The sequence below is a fragment of the Diplotaxodon limnothrissa genome, linkage group LG20 (genome assembly GCF_057381915.1).
Source record: "Diplotaxodon limnothrissa isolate DT_005_m linkage group LG20, D_limnothrissa_male_GT1.1, whole genome shotgun sequence".
Taxonomy (NCBI): domain Eukaryota; kingdom Metazoa; phylum Chordata; class Actinopteri; order Cichliformes; family Cichlidae; genus Diplotaxodon; species Diplotaxodon limnothrissa.
This window is the reverse complement of record NC_140615.1, coordinates 23,854,080-23,879,638: the sequence shown is the minus strand read 5'-3', so window position 1 is coordinate 23,879,638 and position 25,559 is coordinate 23,854,080. Positions and strand designations below refer to the sequence as shown.

Sequence of the window (25,559 nt, the reverse complement as noted above, 5' to 3'; positions counted from 1 at the left end):
ATAAAGTTGTATTATGATTGCATTTTATCATCACATTAAGTACAATTTTCCTGAGTGTAGCTGATTCTTTCAGCAAACCCTGCCTTCTCCTGTAATGTGATTGGCCAACACTTGGCAGTTAAATCCCTTCCAGACAAAAATGCCTCTGTGTTGCAGCCCCTCAGGTTATAAATGATGTTTGACATTAATGTGTTTTTGGCTATATACAGCTACACTGTCAGAATGGCTCTCTTATATCTGCATTATGTTACAGAACATTATACTGATAATCTCAGAAAAAAACAAAAAGGTATAACGGAACAGGAAGTGTTCTAGCTGTGTTACTATGTTTGACAATATGAGTAATATTATTTTTTAAACATAAATAAAAGCTGTTTGTGTCATGCAAGAAGCAAAAGATTTCAATGCTTTTTTTGCTGTGAGTGTAGTTACCATTAACACGTTGACATATAAATGGGTGCATTTGTCGAACATACAGTAGAGATTCCAGAAATTAAATGACTCTAACCATGAAATAGTTGAAAACCTCATAAAAAGATCAACTGTCACTTTTAAAGTTGAGTTGTTTTGTACAAATTTAAACCTGTGAGATATTGTTCTGGTGCATTGGTGAAGCAATGTAGAGAGTCGAAATATCACACTGTACCGACGACAGTGATTGACGGTGTTGGCAGTTTGACAAATAGGTTTGGGGAAATGTGTTAATGAGAGGGAAAAATTTAAATGTTCAAAAAATTCCTCTCAGATGCATGTATAATGTACATCATGTGGAAAAGTATTGTGATAAATGTTTAAGGTTTTTGTTCTCATTAGTCCTGTTATCCTCAGGTCTTGCTTTCCCAGGGCAGTAGAGAATAACAGTTGCTTTATCCACAGGAAGCACCAAATGACATAACTTAGCGACTGCAACAAGCTATTAGTAGATTCTCACTAGACAGTGGGGATAGCGGATGGTGTTGGCCCATCTTAAGTGTTATTACTGTTAACATGGACTTTGTACTTGTGGAAATGTGGAGGGAGACAGGCACATTTTCACTGGTTGTCAAGATTTTATTGAATTTCCATGCTTTTGTGAAGTCGGGTTTACAAAATATAGAAGCAGGAAGTGTAAAAAAAAAGAAAGAAAATAAAGAGATGATACTTTTTGTTCATGCATTATTATTATTCATCGTGTTCTATTGTCAGTGATTTAGGTGGACTATAGTATACATGCACAGAACACACAGGTCTTATGTAGATGCGGGGTTGTCAGCACCTGACTGCTTAGCATCATATCCCAGTGATTTACTGATTATTCTATGTGTGTGCGTAATTGTTTTCACACCATATAAGTATCAATCCTGTTTTACTGATATAGACATGAAATTATTGAGTATTTTAAGGTTTTTATTTTATTTCTACTAAATATAGCATCTGCAAAATATTGCTGAAGAAGGAAAAAAACTTTTGCACATACATTATATATATATATATATATATATATATATATATATATATATATATATATATATATATATATATATATATATTAAATAACTGAAGTTGTTTCATTTTGTTTGAGCAGGAGTTCCCTGAATATCAAAAACATCTCTAATTTAGTGGTAGAAAAGTCTGATGCATAATCTAAAGGATCCTAAAAAGATTTTTTCTCCACTGTGATTTATTTTTCTCTTGATAAGCTACTCTGAAAATAACATTAATACAAGGTATTTGGGAAGTCACTGACGTCTTCCAACAATGAGCGTTTATTCTGTTTGCAAAGCTGCAGCCTTGATAATATTTGAGCTTGTTTATTGTTTGTCATCTGGCTTTGATTTTCCAACACAATACCATGAGAAAGTAATGTTGTATCGGGGCCAACTCAAATAATCGCATATACGCGTGTGCACACAGCATACAGTAACAGCCAGTATAATAGGAATACTTTAATAAATCAGCCAGAGAGGAGCCTTGACTGATTAAAATTTTACTTAAGGATGGGAATCTGTCTCTATATAGGACATCTGAACCCTGGATCGTATCTTGCAACAGTGCAGAGTTAACTGTTTGTCACTGTTTATTTTAGTACAATTTAAAATATAATGGGTTATATTAATGTTTCTAAATCTTTTGAACCACTTTTCAATATATCTCCAAGTACAACAGTTCAGACGATCAACACTATTTATAATATTTACCATGGTGACAGAATGGAGCCACTGTCAGTGTTACTGCATTCAAACTGAACTTACTCGATGACTCAAGTGGCTTCTTGAGTCTGTAGCTTTGTTTTTTAACTCGAACAGAGAGCTAACTTGAAATGAAACTCCTTTAGTGAATTTAAAGCAGCTGTAATCAGTATGTGCTGAGTCTAATGATTATGTATACTGTGAATGGAGCAGCTTAAGCCACACAGAGCTATAACCTGAGTCTGCAGCTCCCCCCAGATCACTCCCACTGCTCATAAAAAACTGACTATACCTGCTGAGCACAAAACAGAAGCAGTTTCCAACCAGCTGCTATCATAACTGTGCATTTAGCAGCTATTTACCTCAAGAGTTAGTTGAGATAAAATTGTTGTTTAAGAAGAGCGAATATTACTCTTAAATTTGTCAGGTGGCCAGCGGCACAGCGCCAAATGAAGGATAATGTTGCTCTGTACTGTGTCTGCAGGCTGTGTAAACAGGAAACTGTTTGCTAACAAGTTCAACATATCAGCTTAAAAGGTGATAATATGTCAATGTCGTGTTTACAGATTGTTCTTGCAGCACCCAAGTGGCCAAAAATAAAACGGAATTGTTGTCTGCAAATTCGTTAAGCAGGGAAATCTAGTTTATCATAATGGGTATCACGGTTTGGCATGGCAGACCGTGGGGATATGGGGAATGAGGACCCAGGCGTGGTGCTCTGTGTATAAACAGTGCGCACACACACACTCACATCTACAAGCATGGAGAAGAGCAGCCGCAACACCAAAAATACATATAATATCACCAGTCCATGACTGCCCAGGGATCCTGGGTCGCTCAGACCCAAGACCCTGACAATAGGAGTTTAAGTGTGTTTTCACTACTTGTGCATGAATACTAAACTCATTTTATTTTCCCAGTATGAAGCCAGCTTTAGCACTCATTATGAACTCTCAATGTTACACGTTGTAGAGCTTGAAACATCCCAGTGCTTTTTAAAGTCTCTCCGGTTTAGCTCTTTTAACCTTTTCAGCAGTATATTGCAGTCTGGGGAGAATAGGTGGTGATTCTTCAGTCTGCTTTAGCTGATAAAAAAGACGATAGGTTTTTGGCTGTGTGATTTGTCACAGGGAGAATGGGGTTTCAGACAGCAGAAGAAAAATATGAGCAAAGTGTATTCTCTTTACCTGAGTTCAGCACAGTGGCGCACTGCTTAGCATTGTTGTTTCACAACAAGAAGCCTCTGGGTGGAACTTCCTGGTCAGTTAGTGTCTTCATGTGTAGAGTTTGCATGTGGCCTCTGTACCTGGGTGGTTTCTGTCTTGGTGCTACGGTTTTCTCACATAATCCAAAGACATTGTGTTAGCCTTATTAGGGATTCTGCGTTGACTTTAGGTGTGACGCATTTGCCCCACTACATGTGGGCAGTGTTGGGAAGGTTACTTTTAAAATGTATTCCACTACAGATTACAGATTACATACCCCAAAATGTATTTTGTAACGTATTCCGTTACGTTACTCAATGAGAGTAACGTATTCTGAATAGTTTGGATTACTTAATATATTATCATGCTTTTACAACCACATGAATGTACTATTGCTGTGTGATTTATTACTATTACTGAAGGTTACTCGCCATACCAACATCAACTAGATTTTTAAATCTTTTTTTTTCTCTTAATATAAATGAGTAACAGTAGGTTGACATTAGGTAAGGCTGCACTTTTTGCAGCGATCTCGTATAGAAAACTATTCCGCGTGTATATAAAAAAGGTCCGCGGCTCCGAACCGTAGTAAAGGGACCTCTGGCTAATACGTCGGGTTCCGTGTCGGGCTCGTAGCTGAAAACTAGCTTTACTTGGTTGTCTGGGTCAACTTTGTATATACATATATATATTATATATTTACATGCTTCCATCTCCCGTTTCTGCTCGGTGATAACTCGTACTTTTCCACTCACCTTTTTCTCCCTCCTCGCGCTCACAGACACATAACGGGTATGGCAGTCCATTCTCCCTGCAGCACAGACTACACTACCCATGAGGCTACATTCTTTAGGGCTATGACTGTAACACTCTGCTTATTGCCTTCATATTAAATCATTTTGTGAATAATCTTTTAAAATATTTCTTCACATCATTATGCGGGCCGCCAGTAGAGGTGACATGGGCCGCAAGGTTGAGACACAGACATTAGAGCTTCTTAATGCGTGTTTTGTCTCCAAAAATATGGAGTTCATGAAACAGGAAAATACCGCCGTGTAATCCATTAATTTCAACAAAGTAACTGTATTCTGAATACCAACTTTTAAAACGGTAACTGTAACGGAATACAGTTACTAATATTTTGTATTTTAAATACGTAACGGTGGTACATGTATTCCGTTACTCCCCAACACTGCATGTGGGACAGCTGGGATGGGCTTCAGCTACGTTACAACCCCGATCTGGATGGAAGAAAATTGGAGGAGTGGACATATTATATTTCATAATGAGCAGTCGGTTAATTGTTAACTGAATTAATTATTATGCATTTTTGTCTTTGCCAGAGTATTGTGTTGAACTTACCAATGACTGACTAGTCATTGAAGACTCCCCAAATTATCTTTGTTTTAGGAAAATACATAAATAAATCATATACATATATTTATCAACTCTAATAAAATAATATTCCATTTATTGTGTCTCTAGCAGGGACAACATTATTAATTGTAAACTTTCAAGCTCCAGATGTTGTGATCATTTGCTGGCCTTTTTGTTCTGTTTGTGTGATAATACATATAATAGTTCGGTCTTTACATTTTGGTATGCTAACATAAGCAATTGACATTTTTAACCATTTTCCTTACATAACTGAGTAGAATAGAATAGAATAGAATAGAATTCAACTTTATTGTCATTGCACATGCACAGGTACAGGGCAACGAAATGCAGTTTGCATCCATCCAGAAGTGCTTTAGTGATATAGATATATTACAATATATATTAGCAATAATATAGATATGTGAGTATATTACAGAAATGGGTCTATTATGGTATGTTATAATGTACACGGTATGAAGTATGTTGTGAATATTCTATAACTATAAGTATGTACAGGCTGTAGTGAGTACAAGCTATGTACAGGATATGAACAGGATATAAATATGAAAAACTATACAGAATATGAAATAAATAACTTTACAGAATCTGGGATATACAGCTATACAGAAATGGGAACTATGCAAGTTGTAAACAGTTGTAGGATTAAAGATTATCGAATGTACAGAATGATTATTTACACAGAGCTATACAGTAGTGCAGTTAAGATAAGTGAGGGTGTAGATAGTTTCTACAGAGGCTATATAAAGTGCTAGTGGTTGTGAGTGGTGGTTCAGTCCATGTTATTATTGTGTTTGAGGGTATTTATTCTGTCCACACAATGTAAGGAAATTAGCAATTTTATTTCACTTTCAGTGTAGTGATTTGTTTTATCTTGATTTTTTTCTTTGTTTTGAGAAGTAGCCTAAGGTAAATAATATTACTGTACACTTGCCCATTCTTTTTCTTAAATGCTTATCTGGTTCAGTGTTGAGGGTGGGCTCGAGTGTATCCCAGCTTTAATAGCACAAGAAGCTGGGTACTGCCTGAGCTGGTTTAAAACATGCTTTTTACATAAAAGGAGCAAATTAAGTCTGAGAATCTGAATTTAAAACCAAATTTACTTTCTTGTTATATTCTAGTAAAGAAATCACAATATATCTGCTCAACAGCTCTAATGTGATTTTCCTCACAAGCTATTTACACATAAGATAATTATAAATGTTCATTTTATAATGAGCCAACATATATCCAGTGTATAAATCACTAGGGACAGCTTTTGTTTTATTAAGCATATTGTTCGTTTTAGTTTTACATTAAATCCATACATTTATCAAGTAACTTCATTTGCTTTTGAGCAAGATTCTTTAATAATATTCTGTGTTTTCATTCAAAACACTTTTTCTTTTCTCCTTTGGGATTTATTTTTAATTTCTCCCAGCTATTTGGGGTTAGTTGGACCTGATAAGTATAAAAACTGAATGTCATCTTTGAAAGGGAAGTAATTGTTTTTTAAACAAAAGCATGTCCTCATATGGATACAACAAGTTTATTTCACAGTGTAATACAATAAAGTTTAACAAAGTATGCCAAAATGTAATGTAATATGAGGCCTGGGGTTTCAGGACGATAACATGCAAGACTTACAGGTGTTTTTTCAAATACAGAAATACCATACTATACACCTGACTCTAACTCTCATACATTCTGACAATTAAAGCCAATTATCACAAACAACACATTCTGTGTGTCACATCTCTTTTCGTATTATATATAATGACGGTTGTGGCCTTCCATAGTTCACTTCCAAAACCCTTATGGGACCAGGATACTCAAAGAACAGTAAGATCACTTACCACACTACCTAAGCAGACTACAGCTGTAGCTAGTATAACACTGACAGGTCACACCTTAGATACTGAATGACAACACAGTACCTGGAAATGCTAGTTAAAGACATTTCCGTCACCCTGTGACACCCAGTTCTCTGTTCAGCAAGTCACTGCTACATCCGTGTAGTGTGTGAGCATGTGAAACAGGTCAAATGTGCTATCTTCATTGCAGTCTAAGGATTCATTCACCTTGTAATTATGCAGTAGCCTTCTGGCCACCATCTCACAGACAGACAGACAGACAGATGCACTGAACCTGCGACAGAGTTACATGAACTGTGAACAGTATTTCTTTCTCATCTTCCCCTGTGATGCTCAACACTTGACAGGGTTTCGTTGGTGCGGTGGATGGGTAGGTGGGCGAATTAGCACGTTTCTGTGTGTGTCGGTGTGCACCTACAGGACGCGAACACGTGGGGCTACAGTCAGCTCAGGCGAATGAATTACAGCAGGCTGCGCCGTTGTAAAACGCTGGTGTATTTGTCAGCACACTGCTGCGCCCGTCCAGGAACACTGACTCAGATAAGTGGCTGCTCCCTCACTGTAAATTGTGTATGGGAGGTCGGAGAGATGTAAGAAGTGACAAACCAACACAGCAAAATGAAAATGTGTGCAGTTAACATTCTGCATTCAGCTCCCAGGCAAGATTTCATGCTTGCTGTGGGAGAGGGCTCTTACCATTGACTGATCGGTGAGTCACTCCACTCTGATACAGACAGCATCTGTTGGAGCGAATTTAATGCAACATGGATTTCTGCTTTGTGAATTATGAGTTTTCATAACCTTGATGCAATATTACTGTCTTTTCATAGTGAGCTTTGAGGATGAATAAACCTGTGATAGAAGACACACGTGACAGTCACACTCAAATATCTCTCTTTCCTTGATTTGCTCTCTATTGTGTGTCTGTTTTTCTGCTTATGGTCATCCTGCTGATGTGTTGCTGAGGCACTTTATGACAGAGATACATCTTATGCAATAGATGATGAAGTGCTGTGTTAAAATTATCGTTGTTGCACTGGAAACTGTGGTGTCTATTGTTGACGAGGAGGCTACATTAGATTTAGTGTTACCCCAAAAAGGCAGTAAAAAAGCAGCCATTAGCTACACATCAGAGCTGTCATCCCCTGTCAGTTTGCTGGTTATAGCTGTGACATGGGCATTAGAGTGAAGTTTTATTTTAGATTGCTCTCTGTTTTTATTTCCGCTTGTACCCAATATAGTTTCCTCTGAAGTGCAACCGCAAAATATTTGCTTTGTCTCAAAATTCTTCTTTTAGTGAGCTTTAGGGAAGATTTATTGTTCCCTTTAGTTAGAAAAGAAAGAATCACAATTCCTAGTACAGTAAGTAGATTTGAGAGGATGGCAAAGGACCAAAAATGATTTGTGGAAATGAGGGTTTATTTCCTGCTTTGGAGACAAATGGTGCTTCTTAAATATAAAGCTCATTTACATGTATGAGTCACAAAATCGTTCTCCTATGCACTGTCAGTGTAGTATTTCCTGGCTGTACATCATAATGATGTCTTATATTGGGCCCTTGGCTGTCTAGTTTCCTGCTTTGCTGAAACAATTCATACAGTAAGCTGAATAGCTTCTTCTATTCCCTGTGAATAATATGTGATTTACTGTCTTTTGTTTTTTCAATCTTGAGGCTCTATTGCACTTATGTATTCAGCGGCAGAATAATAGAGACAGTGATTGAAGGAAAACTGCTTCTAAAGTGTTCAGAGCGTTTAAATGGCAATAAATTTTCTATCGCGTAGTAGGATTGTTTTAATATTTCATACACATATACTTCGTTAAAGTTTGATATATTCAATTTGAAGTGTACTTTAAGAGCCAAATACAAAATGTGTGTGTAAATTTCCCCTCAAGCAACACACTGTTATGTAGGCACTTGCTACTGGTGCTCCACCTAGTGGTGTGTTGTTTTAATCAACTTACAGTATGCAGGAACTTACAGTGCTGTAGAGGACAGTAGATCTCCTTTCCACATTATTTTCATTGTTGTGTTTCTTCTGTGAAATGCACCACACATTTTTTTTTTCAGTTACTCCTCTGATAATCCAAGGACACAGAGGGATTAACACTTCTAATTGTGCTCCAACTCTAATTTGGTCATTAGCTTTAAATATGGGAATGTAGAGTTACTTCTATGCTTTTATGAAGCTTAAAATTGTTCACAAATGGCTTGGTGGACTGTCAGCAATCCCTAGAATGGGAATGTACATTTTAAAAAGAAAATGAAACATTACTTTTAGAAAGGGCAGCTAAAAAAAGTTTAAAAAAGAAAAGAAAAGAAGAAAGAAAAGCTAGTCAGTCAATGGAAGTAACAAAAATATGGCACAAATGTGCCCTGAAGTCTTGACATGTTTGTATTTGCTCTTTTCATTAACAGACTGCATGTACTGAGTATCAGCATAGAGACTTGAATTTCTATTGTTTAATCGGATGTTTTCTCTGTGTTTCATTTTTCTGCATTGCAGAATGGGCCCAGCAGGTCAGTAGACCCGCGCTAATTGGAGACATGTTTTAAGGACAATACCTCAGCCACCATGAAAGGGTTAGGAGCCAACCGCAGTCGTCACCTGTCTGACTCGTGTGAACCAGCGGGCTGTTCCCAGAAGCCTCTGTGTCCTTTGACCTCTGACCCTCACAGCTCCTTTCTGTTGAGCCCTACTATAAACCACTATGGCACTCTGGACCCCCATCTCCACCAGTGCCCTCCCACCAGCCCCACCACCTTGACTCCTGACTGCTTGCTGCCTTTCAGCCAGATGTCCAACAGCAGCACTTTCCCTCGTCTGCATTTTACCTCTCAGACTGACCAGGTTGACTGCTCCCAGGCCTGTATGGCTACTGGTGGTGGAGTTGGGCAGGGGAGCAGGGCAGGGGCACTATCCACATCCTTGTCTATGGGTATGGGCTTGGGTCTGGGCCTGACTGGTGCCCCTATGATCACCAGTGGATCGGCCACTATCTCGTCTGCAGCAGCAGCAAAGATGAACCGGTTACCTTCCAGCCTACTGGATCAGCTAGAGAGGCACCTGCCCCTACAGCGTGATGGCTTCAGTACACTGCAGTTCCACAGAGGCCGTATGTCAAAGCAACGCAGTGAGAGCCCAGGACGCATACGCCACCTGATGCATTCTGTGCAAAAGCTGTTTGCCAAGTCTCAGTCCTTGGAAAACTCTGCAATCAAGGGTAGCTTAAATGGGCGCTCTGCAGGAGGAATGACTGGGACTACAGGAAGTGGTGAAGATAGTGGTAGACCAACCCGCAGGAGCAAAAGTAAAGACAGGGCTAAGACTGAAGGGCAAAAGCAGAGACCTAGACCTAGTACACTAGGCCTCTGGGGCTCAGATGATGCCCTGGACACTGACACTACCAAAGCTGGCACTATAGCTGTAGGTTACCGCAACCCACTGAGCATGATGACTCTTGGCAGAGCGGTGTCAGACAGCCAGGCCCCTCCAAGACATATTCCACAGGGCTATAATACAATTTCTGCACATACTCTCAAGACCTCCAAAAGCAGCAGTGACCTCAAGTTCCTGGCATGCCCAGCAACACAAGTAGGATCCAAGGAAGAGGAAGAAAGAACTAGGGGAAGCAAGGACGATACACTGGTGAAGAGGGGCTCTTGGTCCACTCTCACACTTACCCAGGCTAGGCAGGTGTTGCAGAAGGGCTCTGCTACAGTCAACAGGACCATGCTTAAATCAAAGTCATGCCACCAAGACTTGGCACAACAGTTCCTTCAGGTAGGAGGGCTTGTGAGTATTCATCTCCATCATCATTTTTTGGAAGTTTGCATGGATCTGTTTATAATTTCTCTGTGTATGTCTTGTTTTTTTAAATGTTTGAGCACCGGGATCTTTATTGTCACATTTGCAGAGTTTCTCACAAGTCGTGACAATCATATCACCTTTTTTAAGCCATTGCTGCACATCCTCACAATCATATTGCGAAATACTAGGAAATGCCAGCAGGGATACTGTATTATCCTGTATTTTAAAGTTTTTCACAAAGCATTTGTTTGCATAATCCAGGTCCCCCTGGGCGACTGGGCAGGAACTTTGGGTCATGGAAAGACCAAAGGAACTGAGATCCCTTGTCGAAGGATGCGCAGTGGCAGTTATGTCAAAGCTATGGGAGACGTAGAGGACAGTGATGACTCAGAAGGAAGCCCCAAACCTTCGCCCAAATCTGCAGCTCGTCGCCTGAGCTACATGAAAGCCACCCAGCAGTCACTGAGTGAGCAGCAGCCGCCACCGACGCCACGCAAGTGAGTCCCACAGTGTAGTGAGTCAAAATATGACCTTGTTTATCATGCTCATTGTTTTGCCACTGTTGATTTTGTGCCCTTTTACATTACATCCATTAAAATATAAACAGGCATTGAAGGGGTATTTGCTATAGGGGTATTTTTCTCATGCCTCCAAAGGTAGTCAGCAGGTGGCAGCATCCTGTCATGAATAAATGTCAGTGTGTGCAAAAGTACTTGGTCAAAACAAGATCATAGAAGATATACATTGGAGATAAAGATGCAGTCTAAGGAAAGGGGACAAGAAACTACATACATTCCATTTTTATGTGCTGCAAAAGCAGTCGGTGCCATGTGTTTTACCTCTACATCCAAACGGACAGGCCTCGTTGCTACGCTCTCATGCGGGAGGATTATCTGTGGTCTCCTCTACAAAGTGCGTGCTCTATGCAGCATCTGAGGTCAGTGTAACCTAGAGGCAGGCAGTGTGGCCCTAACCACCCTAAGTGATCCTTCCACTGTTTTCCATCACTTTTTTTGCCTAACCCTGCCAGTAATTTTCCTCTCCACCCACAGTTCCATCTTTCACCTTGCAGGTACCCTGAGTGGCGTGTTAGTACTTTTACCCACTTTCTCAAGTCCTGATTTCATAATATGTAAACTTTCCATGAAAATCACTCCAGCACACCCTGTTGCTTATTGCACACACATTTTCACTAACACCAGGCGCCAACTCGGCAAGGCAGAACAGAGGAAAATTTTTTTTAAAATAAACTGAAATTCAAATCTCTCAAATTCTATTTAGCAGTTTTGCTCTTGTATTGTTATTTCCTCTGTACTGCTATTTAAGCACTAGTACACATCACTATCCACACATCTCAGTCGTGTTTAATTTGAAAAAACCCAGGGGAACATTTCCCTGGTTTAGGTTACTCCTGGATATCATCAATTAAACACAGCCCCTTACTTATTCCAGGCTCTGACTTCTAAGAGGCTGATTATTACGTTCACTTCCACAGCACCCTGCCGTCCCTGAAAGAGCTGTCCACTAATCGGAGCCTTGATAACTTAGACTGCCTGGTGAGTCCTTTTGAGGCCCCTCCACGCCACAGGAACAATGATTTCAGCCAATGCTCTGGCACACTGGGCAGAGGCTCGGGCACTCAGGTATGTCTATGATCTCTTTATTATTTATTGTTGTTATAATTGACAAAGATAATTTTAATCAGTCTGTTTGAATTGGGTCTTTTATTAATAAGTTCCCACAGAGAAGTAGTTTTATTTAAGTGAGCAGTGTACAAAATAATCGAAAAAACCCAACAATCGTCTTTTGAAAACAGTTAAAATATTAATTTAATGAAGGAAAGATTTAAAGCTGGATTTAATGCAACAATATTTAAAGCATACATACCTTCTAAAATTTCTAAAATTGCATAAATTTGATTGACTTCAAGAACCCGTGTATATAAAATAGACTGCCACAACCTTTACATTTTGAAGCTACTGTGAGAGAATATTTAAATGAATGTCTATAAGACTGCAGAGATGGTTTATGAATAAACCAGTCGGGAATAAACTTGACGAATCAAAATGATGCCTCAGAGTGTTTGCAGAATTTCAGAGTGGAAGATATGACTCAGTAAAAACCTGAGGGAGCTTGTTGTACATCTTCATCAGCAGGATTGGAGGTAAAAATACCTTTCATAGAGAAGGAATGGCATCACTATCTTTGGAAATGAAATGTTTAATATTAATGATAGAGAGACTCGATTTAGGCCAGAGGTAAAGTCAGTCGGACCTAAAGGATTTCTTGGTACTCATGCACAGCTTTTGGAATGAGCAGGCCTAATTTTTCTTGTTTATATGCCACCCACAACACTTTCGTATTTGGTCCTGAAATGCCAAATATAAAAATAACTGCTGATGCTTGTTTCTGCTTCTTTTTATGTCGCTTGATCAAACATTTCAGTTGCTGCCGGATGTCAATGCTTTTTCCCATCGTGCAGTGACAACACAAATCCATGCAACAATGAAAGCTATTTTAGGCAACTCAGACAATGCATTGTGATTTACTTTCATACTGACCCTGAGGCAAGCACAAAACGATTAACCTGGTTCTAGGTTTTAGGTGTGTTCAATTTTTATACCACTGAACACAGATGTTAAAAATGCCATATCTCTTTAAAGTATCCTACAGCTTTATTACTTAGTATAGACTTTTAGACTGCCCACACACTTCAAATTTCCACATTTTTATTTCCAACCCCATCACTCATCTCACAACCCCACAGATTTGTTTTGTTAGTCTTTGGATGACACCCAAGACCCAGTTTTAAAACCACTGCATAAAATACTTGAATGTATAAAGCAGTTTTAGGAAACTCCTCACACGACCACAGGGACATTTTTACCACATCTCTTTTGGCTTCATTTGCTGTTGATGCTTTGGTTTTACTTTAGTAAGATTTTTATATCTGAGCAGTTTTTCCATCATAAGCATAGGTCTGTTTAATGCATGTTTATCAGTCTGCCCTCTGCCCTTAGCGTGTGAGTCTGCACACGTTCTTTCAGGTATGCGGGCAGGGCTGTGGGCACTCTGTACCATACTGTGAGGGGGAATCGCAGGCTGTGGAGGCTCTGGATCTGCCTGCGCCTACATGCTTCCGGTCGCGCAGCCATAGCTACCTGCGGGCCATCCAAGCAGGCTGCTCCCAGGATGAAGATACAGCTTCTGTGGATTCAGAGTCACCACCACCCACCACTCCAGGCTATAGCTACAGCTCCAACACCAGTGAGTACCTGAGAGAAGAAGGTGGTCTTATATGATTGCAATAAGATTACAAAGATTTGAAATTACCTTCGAGTCATTCAATTCCTTTTGAATTCATTTATATAGCACCAATTCACAAAAACAGTGGCCTAAAGGTGCTTTACACTATAAGGAAAAGACCCTACAATATTAGAGAAAAAACCTCAACAATCAGACGATCCCCTGTGAGCAAGCAAACCAGCCTAAAGGAGGGGCAGTCATCTAGGGTCACTGGCTTGGGAGATGAGAAGAGAGAAAGAGCATAGAGAAGAAGAAAGACAAACTATGGGAGAGAGGACAAAGGTAAATGTATCAGGAGTATAAAAGAGGAGCGTAGAAGAAAGTGCATCATGGCAAGTATGAGCCTAAAGCAAGCATGGTTCAGGGTCAGATGATTTCTGCTGTATTTACTCCGCTTCATAATAGCAAAAATAAGTATTGTCTGGAAAATTGCCCCTTAAAGGAAGAGGCCACTTTCCTGAAATCCAACTTGTTTTACTGTTTTTGAAAAGTACACCGAGTAACAATTTCACTGTGTATATTTAGTGTATGCAAAAGACACCACATGCGCTGCTATTATAATAGTCTTGACAATACTGTACACCTTAACTATTATAGGTATAATTCAAATAAATAGTAGGTTACTTTCCATTGTTAAAAACGTAAAGTAAAAAGGTAGCACATGCAAAAAAATCCCAGCCATTTTGTAAAATTTATAATAATTTTTTGTGTGTATGTGTTACCTTTTTACCTATGGGGTTTAAGTGTTAACCCTTGTATGGTGTTCGGGTCTGTGAGACCCGTGTTCAGTTTTTTTCAAAAGAAAAATTAAACAATTAATTATTTTTTCACGTGTAAATGTGTTGTGTCTTTCCACTCACTCCACTTGATTATAACTGATTTATTTATAACATTTTATATAAAAGAAAAACGAGAAGCACATTAATTCATAAATGTGATCTAACAAAGGTAAAGGGAAAAAATTAACCATGTTTGCTGTTCATATGTCTTGTAATTGGGATGAAGTAAACATCTGTTGAGTAATTTAACATAAAATTGTTTGATAGTGTTAATTTGGAAAGCCAAAACTCTAGCGGGTCCACCAGACCCATGAACACTGGCTGAGTAACAAAAATACGAACACCACACAAGGGTTAAACTTAAATGACTGTGGTTTAGAAATACGGAAGGCAGATCCTTTTAAAGATCTATGTAGAGTATTCCTCTTGTTTTATTGCAATAGATAAACACATATCTACCAGAGTACGGGCTTTTGTTATTAAGGTACTTATGCTTTAACAATAAGAGTTTGCAGCATATTCAGTCTGCAGCTGGATATTGCAAGCTGCTCTCTTCTTTATCGCTGAGAAAATGGATGGAAGATGTACAGCACCTTTCACATAGTCATTATTAGATGGAAAACTAAACTCAAGAACATTTTGCTTGGCACATTTTTTCTGTATCTTTTTACATTTATGTGTAACATTATTGTTATGTTTTCAGGGAAAAGTGCGCAATAATGACTCCTCCAGGCTGACAGGGTGAAGGGTAGAGATGCTGTTTTAGAGAGATAGAGAGATTTGCAGCTAAGCAAAGAAAACTATCTATTTTTTCGCCTACAATTCAGTTCAAGCATTGTTGCAGTAAAGAAGAAAAAATCTGAACATTTCATAAAAACATCTACTGTGTCTATAGTAAATTCATGCGGTAAATCAAGCTTCACTTCTGTTTTTATGGTGCATGTGTGTATATATTTGTGTATTATTATTATTATTGAACAAATTGCCCTGTAGCTTAAAAGTGTCAGACTTGTGATGTGTGGTTAGTATTTTTCTTCTAAAGAGTTCTATATGACTTTGATGTTAAATCATAAATTCATACTTATGAGTATTTTTTTAAAATTTTTTAATTATAGTCCGAGATACTTTTAGAGGTACTTTTAGCTATTCACCACAAAGATCTGCATGTTTGATTTGGCAGTTTTACACCCTCCCTGATGCCACCCTCCGATTTATCTGGGCCAGCATGAGGGACACACAAGCCTCTGATCTCCTGAGGCTGGTTTTATTTCCCTTTGCGATCTCAAGACAGGGATCTTTCACATGTAAGGCAAATTTGTTAACTACTACAACATAGAGGCAGGTGGATTTTTCTTAGGTCAATAGTGAATCAAAGTTTTAGGGACTAAAATTTCTGATTATTAATGTTTTAAATTTTTATCTGATTTGACTTTTGCTTCTGTACATATGCGAATGGGAAAAAGCTGGACTCTATATGGACTCAATGTATTTTAAAAAATAGTTAACAAGCTAATGTAAGAACAGAACTTGACTCTGTATCACCACTGCTCAGCTGTCTACTCTGCTACATGTACTGCAGAGAGATCTAATCTTAAATAATGAAGATCTTGAATAATGACGCTGGAGCTATTCTGCTGAACAAACTATGTGACTTTTTTTTTTCTAAATGACCACAAACATCTTTTTTTCTTCTTCTTTATGTTCTGTAAAGAAAAGGTTTTCATCTCAGCAGTGTCAGGACAAGGTATTTGCCCCATTTCTTATTTCTTATTTTTTTATATACTTGTTCCACTGGAAGTTTCCAATCATCAAGCAAAATGTAATATTAGACAACGATAACCTGAGAAAATATAAAATGCAATATTTAAATTATGATTTCATTTGTTAAGGCAAAAGAGCTATCCAAACCTACCTGGTCCTATGTGAAAAAGTTATTGCCCGTCTTGTTAAGTCATTAATTAACTGTGATTAACCACATTTTTTGAGCTAACATCAATTTCATTACCTATACCAAGGCCTGATTACTGGCAGACCTGTTGAACCAAGACACCACTTATATAAAACCTGTATGACAAAGTGAAGTATCTTATAAGACCTTAAAAACTACACACCATTCCACAGTTATTATTATTACAGTATAAAGAAACTCAGGAACAGACGAGAAACAAAGTCATTGACATCCCTCAGACTAGAAAGGGTTACAATGGTATTGCCATTTCTAAGGGTTTGGGACTCCAGTCAAACACAGTGAGAGCCATCATCCACAATCGGAGCAAGCTTGGAATAATGGTGAACCTTCCCAGGAGTGGCCAGCCTACCAAAATTACTCCAAGAGCACATCGGCAACTCATCCAGGCCACAAAAGAACCCAGAACGTTAATTAAGGAACTGCAGGCCTCACTTGTCCCACTTACGTTCAGAGTTCATGATTCAACAATAAGAAAGAGACTGGGCAAAAATGGTATCCATCAGAGAGATACAAAAAACCCACAGCTAACCCAAAAGAACACAAAGGCTCTTTCTCTCATTTGCCAAGAAAAAAACATCTTGATCATCCCCAAGATTTTTTGGGAAAATATTCCGTGGAGTTTTGAGACAAAAGTTGAATTTGTTGGAAGGTTTGTTTAGGGTAAAAGTAACACAGTATCAGTACATAAAAAGAACATCATACCAACAGTCAAACATGGCAGTGGTAGTGTAATGGTCTGGGGCTGCTTTGCTGCTTTAGGATGGAATCATTAATTCTGATCTCTACCAGAAAATGCTGAAAGAGAACCAACACCAACAAGTTCAACCATCAATGGCACAAAAAAGAAGAAAACAAGTCTAAAAAGAAAAGTGGGCCAAAATTCTTCCACAGCAATGTGAAAGACTCATTGTTAGTCACTGCGAACGCCTGACTGCTTCCAAAGGTGGCACAACCAGTTTTACAGTTTATTGGGGCCCTTTTTTCATGAAAGGTCAGGTAGGTTTGGATAACTCTTTTCCCTTAATAAATTTAAAAACTGTATTTTATGATTACTTGTGTTATCTATGTCTAATATTGGTTTGTCGGACGATTTGAAACATAAAATTGTGACAATCATACAAAAAATAAGAACTCGGGAAATACTTTTCAAATACTTTTACCTGTGTAGCGATACAATATATATCTGTGAAAGATGAATATAAGCTGATAATGTTGGTTGAGCTCTACGTGCCACCCAGCAATTTAGAAATGTTTTCTGTCTAGGGTATCTATTTGATATACTGCAATTCACATGTCTCATTGCTTCATGTACCTAATTCTATTAAAATCTTATATATGAAAACCCTATATTTATATTGTACTCTTGCCTCAAAGACTAATTTTTCTGGTTTCTTGCAGGGTTTTTTTTTAATTAAAATCACAGCATTATAGCATGATTGTAATAGGAGAATAAGGCTATATAATAATAATTATAATATATATATAAAGTAGGGGGGACATAGGAGGAAATAGCTCAGTTCACTCCTTTGTTGGGGTAACAATAGATCACCACATGCTGGATATGTGCTTATTTTTTTATGTCTAGACTTAAGTCCGTTCCCGCGGCGCCGCAGACAAACTGAAGCGCACCTACCGTGAACACATTCATAAACAACGTAATACCCAGACATAAACCAATCACCTTCGTGTTCGATTAGTTTGAGTTCCGGCTCTGTCCAATCGTTTAGAGAAATCGGTTACGGAGAAAACGTGGACTCCAATCCTCGTCGTCAAGGGCGTGTACTACAAATCTTTTCTTCACAGTGTTCGTTGTGTGTCTCCCAGGCACTACACCCGTGTCCATCTCGTCCGCCGTTCATGAATGAACAGAAAATAAGGATTTCTCCGAGTCCACCACTAACAGTAAGGTCTTTGTCACCTTTTTCCCGGTTGAGCGTTATGGTTCTGACAGCCAGCTGCTGTTTGCTACGCTAGCAACAGCGAGCTAACGTAAGCTAATGGTGTGGTAGGTTAACTAGCTAGCTAACGTAGATGAAGAAAGAGGATGAAACCCTGATACAAGCTGTTTGAGCAAGGCGAGGAGCAGCAATGTTGGCTGCCTGTTTTTAGAGTGAAAAGCCATCTCTTTGTTGCCCCGCTGATATCAACTATACAGCGCCTCCGGGTAGCATTACTCAACGTTAAATACCCTGTGTGATAGCACGCCGCGGCAAGCCCTGGACTGGCTAGCAGCAAAGGCTAACGGTAGCGGAGCCGTCACCAGCCCGTTAGGGACATCCCGGGGCGGGCTTAGTTTGGCTAACCAGCCCGTTTATTAGCTAACCGTGGCTAGTGGGTTGTGTGGGTGAGTGATCTTATATTTCCAAATAAGTTTTTATTAGAGACTGTTGTAAGTCGTAATCCACTGCCACAGATCGTTAATTAAAACGATAAAGAAGCTCAGCGGCTCAGTGTGCTTTAAATTGAGCTCATTGGGTATTTAATTTATCTCCCCGGTGGTCTTTTGGATTAACGTTAGATGAGGTAACGGCTCTCTCTTATCCCGGGTATGTGACAGTGATGTGTGTCCAGAGGCACGAAGAAAGCTATGATTCACGTTTATCTGAACCCACATGTACAATCATATTGGTCTACTATAAAATGCTTCCCTATAGGTCAGAAAGTGAGTGCTGTACTAAAGCTCATAGTGTTGTTTTGTTGACAGAAACTAGGTAATTTTTAAGTCGACTCCACTTGTAATGGTACCGGTATATTTATTTTCTAGACGTCCTGTGGTGTGAAAGGAACAAGTAATTGTCTGGACAATCCAGCTTCTTGAAATGATTTTATCTCACCTGGCACAAGTGGCTATATTTGGTCCAAAGGGCCATCTTTATTCATTCAAGACCTGTGGCACAGTCAATAATTTATCAGCTTCCTGCACTCAGTAGTGCTTCGCATTTCGGACACTTCTGCTTAGGCTTTTTAAGGACCCCTGAAACAACTAGGATGTGCACATACAGCACTGTAACATTAGAGCGAAACACAGTAACCGTACTTAGTGTTTAAATTGACTACCATTGTAAAGTTAGAAAGTAAAAACTTAAATCCTGCTTAACATGTGACCAGGTGTAATCAAACTAGGTGGCTTTGAAGCTTCAGAAAAAAAAGGTGTGTTCACTGTATCCAGAACTACATTAAACAAGACTTGGTGTGGCTGTGTTTTATCATGGACAGACTATGAGTCATTCTCCACAGTATTACACACTCTTCCTCTCACACTCATTGATGAGGTAATCTCTTGACTGAATGGCAAAGCAAGTGTAGCTTCTCAATAAGGTCAGCAGCAGACGGGCTTTCTAATGATGAATGTGGAGCTATTTGTTAACACAGTTGGACATTACAGTAAAGGCCAGTCCCATTTCTTGCTCTAATGGAATGCCTTTATCTGAGAACTGCTTTCGCATTGGTTGAAATACTTTTGTTCAATCCAAAATCGCCAGCTCCTAAAAAATACAGTTGATTTTTAACTTTATGTTGTATTTTGCGTGCTGAATACAACAATGTGTCTCAGTGTAATATACATTTTGTGTATTACACTGAGACACATTTTAGTTGTGTTTAGTCTAGACATCAGACATAACATGTTTACTGACACTAACAATCATGTATGTGTTTCTGTGTAAAAAAACAAATCAACCTCAGGTTGTTTAATTTATTTCAGTTATATTTCTAAGGGGCACACTTCACTCATGTAGAGCTTAGTGTTTTTAATTGGTCATTATTAGTTTGAAAGAGAGTGCTGTATTTTGCAGTGAAAATTATGGAGTTGTGAAAGAGCTAATCTCAGAGACTTGTGGCATGCGTCCTTGATTTAACTGATTAGCTTCCAACCCAGACTGTTGACGTACTCCAATAGGTCAGATGTAGAACCACAGATGGCCTTAAAGATGTCAGACATTTCAGTAGAAAATGATCTCCAGTAGTAGGACAGTTGGACATGTTTTTGTCTGTAGACAATTATATGGAACATTTAATCTTATAATACTAGACAGAATAATGAATAACCTGTAACTGTAGTATTAATGAACCCATAGCTGTTTGTTTTCATAATGTACTTTTGGTTTGATGTTGCAGTCTGTTGATCTGTGCTTTGTGTAAGCGCTTTTGCTTTTCCTATCAGTATGTAAGCTTTGTCTGTTTAATGGCTGGCTGCCTTTCCTTCTCAATAGATGGTTTTCTCCCATGGAGTCTGCCTGCCCTACCCAGTGATTTACTGTGTCTTCACTGACACCTTTAAGCCTGTTGCCCTTGTTTCTTAAAGAGTTGTGGAAAAGCACTATGTAATCCATACCCGATTCTTGAAACTGTGGTAACAAAATTAATACATGCCACATAATGGAGCTGTAGAAACCAGCAAAATTACAGTGCAAACCAACCTGTCATTTAAATATATACAAAAACTAAAATTTGCATGAAAACCTTACAGTAGGCTGTATTAAGCTCTACTGTGCAGGAAAAGATCAACTGTTGGTGACTGGCTTCACTCCAAGTGTTGGTTTTCATGAACGTTATACTAACCTGCTGTAACCTTAAAAGTCTAAGAAGTTCAAGGCTTTCTCTTTCTAAATAACATTTGAAATTCCTTTGTTATCCTGCTATGGTAATGTTTAACTAAAAACTCTGACACGCCTCCAAAGAGTACCTCAAACAATAACAGGTTTAAGCCTAGACACACTCAAACTCAAATATCCTCCTATTTTGTGACGTCTAAGATCCTTTTGATGCAGAATCCCTTGTGTAAATATATCCATAATTTCAACAGATACCCCATGCCTAATTCAAATGTGTTATAAAACTCAAACTAATTTCCAGCTTACATGTAATTGGTTTTGATCAGATGCTCCATTTTGCATTTAATGGTTATTTAATTTGATTTAATTCATTTTTTTGAATCTCTGAATGCCTTCCTGTACATGTGAACAGTGTTTGTTTGTTTTTTCGTCAGAAGTCATGCTCAGCGTGTGTCCTGCTCTAATCTTTCAGTCTGTGACTCCCACAGTCTGTCTGTCTGTTGTGCAGTAACACTGGCTAATCTTGGACAGAGCTTCCATCTCTTTTCATGATACTTGGCTCATATCCCGAAAGGTTTATTCACAATAGGCTACAATATTGTTTGTGAGGGTTGGTGTGTGCTTTGCTTTTATGTACACCGAACTTGGTGCTTCAGTAGAAACTAATGTTAAAGCACAGTTTCTCCCCTTGAAGTTCACTCTGCAGCAGCCTAATTAACACATCAGACTGTAAGTCAGAACTCAAAATGAGATCAGCTGTGATCACAACTTAAATCCCAAACTGGCACACCAGATATCTTAAATTAAAATAAGAAAGTAAATCAAAAAAATAAATAAACAGTTCTAATGGCATCAGTACACAGCTATGAGAATAGTCAGTCATATACATGGATGTTTTAGGCTGGTGTTCAGGTCGCATTAGTGGTCATCTGATAGCACTCAGACAGACCTGCTGATGGAGCCAGAGCATATTATGGGTCAGAGACTGCATAGCTCTCATAAGGGAAGCAATTTAAGAATTGTTTGATGATCATAGTGGTGTTGACAGCATTGGAATTTATCTAAATTGTTTTCTGAGTAAGAGAGAGCACCTCAAATAAGTGATTTGAAGACTCCTGCTGTCCATATAACCTTTCAGACTGGCAATGGGCTTTCTGAGTTCTGTTAGCTTAGTGGCTTTTAATGTCTCAAATAGCTATACTAAGAATAGAAAATGTAAAAAGTAAGAGAGTAGATTAAATGTTTGAGCTTTTAAGCCGTTCAAAGTGGGTACATTGAAACAACAACAACAACAACAACCTTTATTTATAGAGCACATTAAAAGCCTTAGGCATACCAAAGTGCTTTACAAAAAACAATAAAATAATACAGTTAAGAGCATTAATATCAAATATAATAAGAACAGCAGACAATGTTCACAGTAGAAAGCCACTAATAAAATGGACTGCAGCACATAGATTATAGCAGACCGCATGATAGAGAACACCAAGAATGAAGGAATAGTAAAAAGTTAATGCAATAGGTCGCAGTTAACAGTCAGCATTTAACGGGTAGAGAAGGCAAGTTCAAAAAGATAAGTTTTAAGGCGTGCTTTAAAAGAAAAAATAGAATCAGACTCCCGAATGCCAATCGGGAGGCTGTTCCATAACTCAGGTGCAGCAAAGGCAAACGATCGATCGCCTCTAGATTTCAACCGAGATCTGGGCTGAACTAACAATAACTGCGAGGATGACCTTAAAGCCCTGGCAGGGACATAAGGGTTTAAAAGTTCCTTAAGATAGGTTGGTGCAGTATTATTGATAATTTTAAACGTAAGCAGCAAAATTTTAAATTGAATACGGTATTTGATAGGCAGCCAATGCAGCTCAGCAAGAACCGGAGTAATATGATCAAACTTCTTGGTTTTAGTTAGAATACGTGCCGCAGCATTCTGAACTGTCTGTAATCTATGTAGAAGGGTAACATGGAGACCAGAATAGAGTGAGTTACAGTAATCTAGTCTTGACGTTACAAAAGCATGAATGAGCTTTTCTAAGTCATTATACGGGATATAGTGTCTGGCCCTGGAGATAAGACGAAGCTGATAAAAACTAGATCTGACAACAGCAGACACCTGTTTATCAAGTTTAAAGGAGCTGTCAAACAAGACACCCAGATTCCTGACAGTATCAGAGAAAGAACTAGTAAGAAAGCCAAAGGCATCTTGAAGTTTGGCGCGAAGGGCATTACTGCCAAAAATCATGATTTCAGTCTTTTTTTCATTGAGAATAAGAGTATTTGCCAACAGCCATTTCTTGACCTCACTCATGCACTCACGAAAGTTATTTAAAGATAAAGCGAGATCATCATGTAACTCAAAATAAATCTGGATGTCATCCGCATAATAGTGAAAAGCAATGTGGTATTTCTCAAAGATAGCGCTTAAAGGAAGCATATACAGTGAGAAAAGGGTCGGGCCTAACACAGAACCCTGGGGGACACCACAGCAAACAGGTACAGGGGAAGAGGAAGATGAGGCCAGATGTACCGAAGAAAGCCGATTGGAGAGGTAAGATTTGAACCAGTCCAAGGCAGTGCCCTTAATGCCAACAGAGTGCTCTAATCTTGCGACTAGGATGTTATAGTCAACCATATCAAATGCAGATGAAAGATCCAATAGAACTAAAACAGAAGGACGACCATTATCAGCCATAAGTAAAAGATCATTAAAAACACGAAGCAGCGCTGATTCAGTGCTATGATGTTGTTTAAAGGCTGATTGGAATTTATAATTTATATTATTCTCGTCCAGGTAGGTCTGCAGTTGAAGTAGAACCACCTTCTCAAGGATTTTAGCCAAGAAAGGAAGCTTGGAAATCGGTCTATAGTTGGCAAAATCACTATGATCCAGGTTATTTTTCTTTAAAACGGGTTGAATAAAAGCATGTTTAAGAACTGAAGGTACATAACCAGAAAGCAAGGAGAGGTTCAATATAGACAATAGACAGGGTCCAATTACATTAAAACAATCCTTGACTATACGAGATGGAAGAACATCATGTACACAATTAGTATTGTTTAGTTTCTCAGTTATACGCTTCAGAGTGGGAAGTGAAATTAATTCAAATTGATGTAAGGCAGCAGAACAGTCAGGATTAGACATACTGTCAGCCACCAAAGGAAGCGTAGATCTAAGAGATAAAACTTTATCTAGAAAGTAGTTTGAAAATTTTTCACAGAGACCTGGGGAGCACGAGAGTGGCATAGAGGGACGAGGATTCACCACTGAGTTAAAAATTTTAAATAGGATGCGAGGATTGTCACCATTAGAAGTAATAATCTTAGCGAAGAAGGCTGCTTTAGCCATTCTGGCAGCAGATTGGAATTTCGAGCGGCTAATACGTAAAATGTCATATGATGACTGGAGTCTATCATTCCTCCACCTCCTCTCATCGCGCCTGCACAAACGCCGTAGAACACGGACAGAGTCGTTTAACCAGCATTGCGAGTAGGTTCTGGGGCGTTTGTGTTTGATAGGTGCAACAGTGTTAAGAATCGAGGAACATGTAGTTAAAAAAGTATTGGTAAAATTCTCAAGTGTGTGTGGGATAAGACAGTCCGACATATTAAATGAAGAATTAACAAAAGATGTAGAGAAGTTGACCACAGTATCGGCGTTAATAGTCCGAGTAGGATGGAGAGGAACCTCCAAGTAAGGGTCAGTGATACCCAGGTCAACGTCAAAGATGACCGGGGAATGATCAGAAAGTCCAGTATTTCTAATTTCCTTAATGCATATATCCACGTTAAATGAAAAAACCAGATCAAGGGTGTGACCCTTAACATGAGTAGGTTCATTTACCCACTGGGTAAGATTAAAAGAGTCAGTCAGTGCAGAAAAATCTTTAGACAGGTGGTCATCCATACAACAAACATGAATATTGAAGTCACCAGAAATAACTACAGAATCATATTTAAAAAGAATAGAACCCAAAAAATCAGCAAATTCAGAGATGAACATCTTATGATATTTAGGCGGACGATAAGCCACGACACACAGAGTAGTTCGAGGGCCAGTCAATTCCAATAGCTGAGCTTCAAAGCTAGAATAGGTTGGGGAGGGTAGCAGCCGAGCCTCAAGTTTATTTCTAAAAACCGAGGCTAAGCCACCACCTCTACCAGTAAGCCTCGATGAGCTAAAAAAGGCACAGTCAGAAGGGAGAAGTTCAGAGAAGGGGATGAACTCACCCGGAGAGGTCCATGTCTCAGTCAAAAATAAAACATCCAGACCCGAGGAGAGAAAAAAATCATTTAAGAGGAAGGCCTTATTAGAAAGAGACCTAACATTAAATAAGGCCATCCGAGTCCGAGGAGTCCTGTCCTTAGTAGTAGCTCGTTTGAGGGTACTGAGGTTGTTTTGTTGAACACCACGGCCAGGCAGTGATATCCAAGAACGAGCAGAGTGGAAGGCCACTGGGCAGGCAGGATAGGACTGAGGGCCAACGGGACATATCCAACGGTGGTTGAGCAGTTTAGCCGC

At 38.9% G+C, this 25,559-nt stretch overlaps 1 protein-coding gene across 4 annotated transcripts in view; it reads left to right on the top strand.

The window, feature by feature from the left end:
• Positions 1-9,197: 9,197 nt before the first annotated feature.
• dlgap4a (discs, large (Drosophila) homolog-associated protein 4a) overlaps positions 9,198-25,559 on the top strand; it is a 28,991-nt gene continuing 12,629 nt past the window's right edge. For 2 of the 4 annotated variants that reach the window (XM_085344418.1, XM_085344417.1), the window contains exons 1-5: positions 9,198-10,418; positions 10,695-10,930; positions 11,293-11,370; positions 11,929-12,076; positions 13,454-13,700. In XM_085344418.1, coding sequence (XP_085200544.1) covers positions 9,198-10,418; positions 10,695-10,930; positions 11,293-11,370; positions 11,929-12,076; positions 13,454-13,700 — 1,930 coding nt within the window. The remainder of the gene's footprint in view (positions 10,419-10,694; positions 10,931-11,292; positions 11,371-11,928; positions 12,077-13,453; positions 13,701-25,559) is intronic. The other 2 variants (XM_085344420.1, XM_085344419.1) reach the window with 2 other exon arrangements.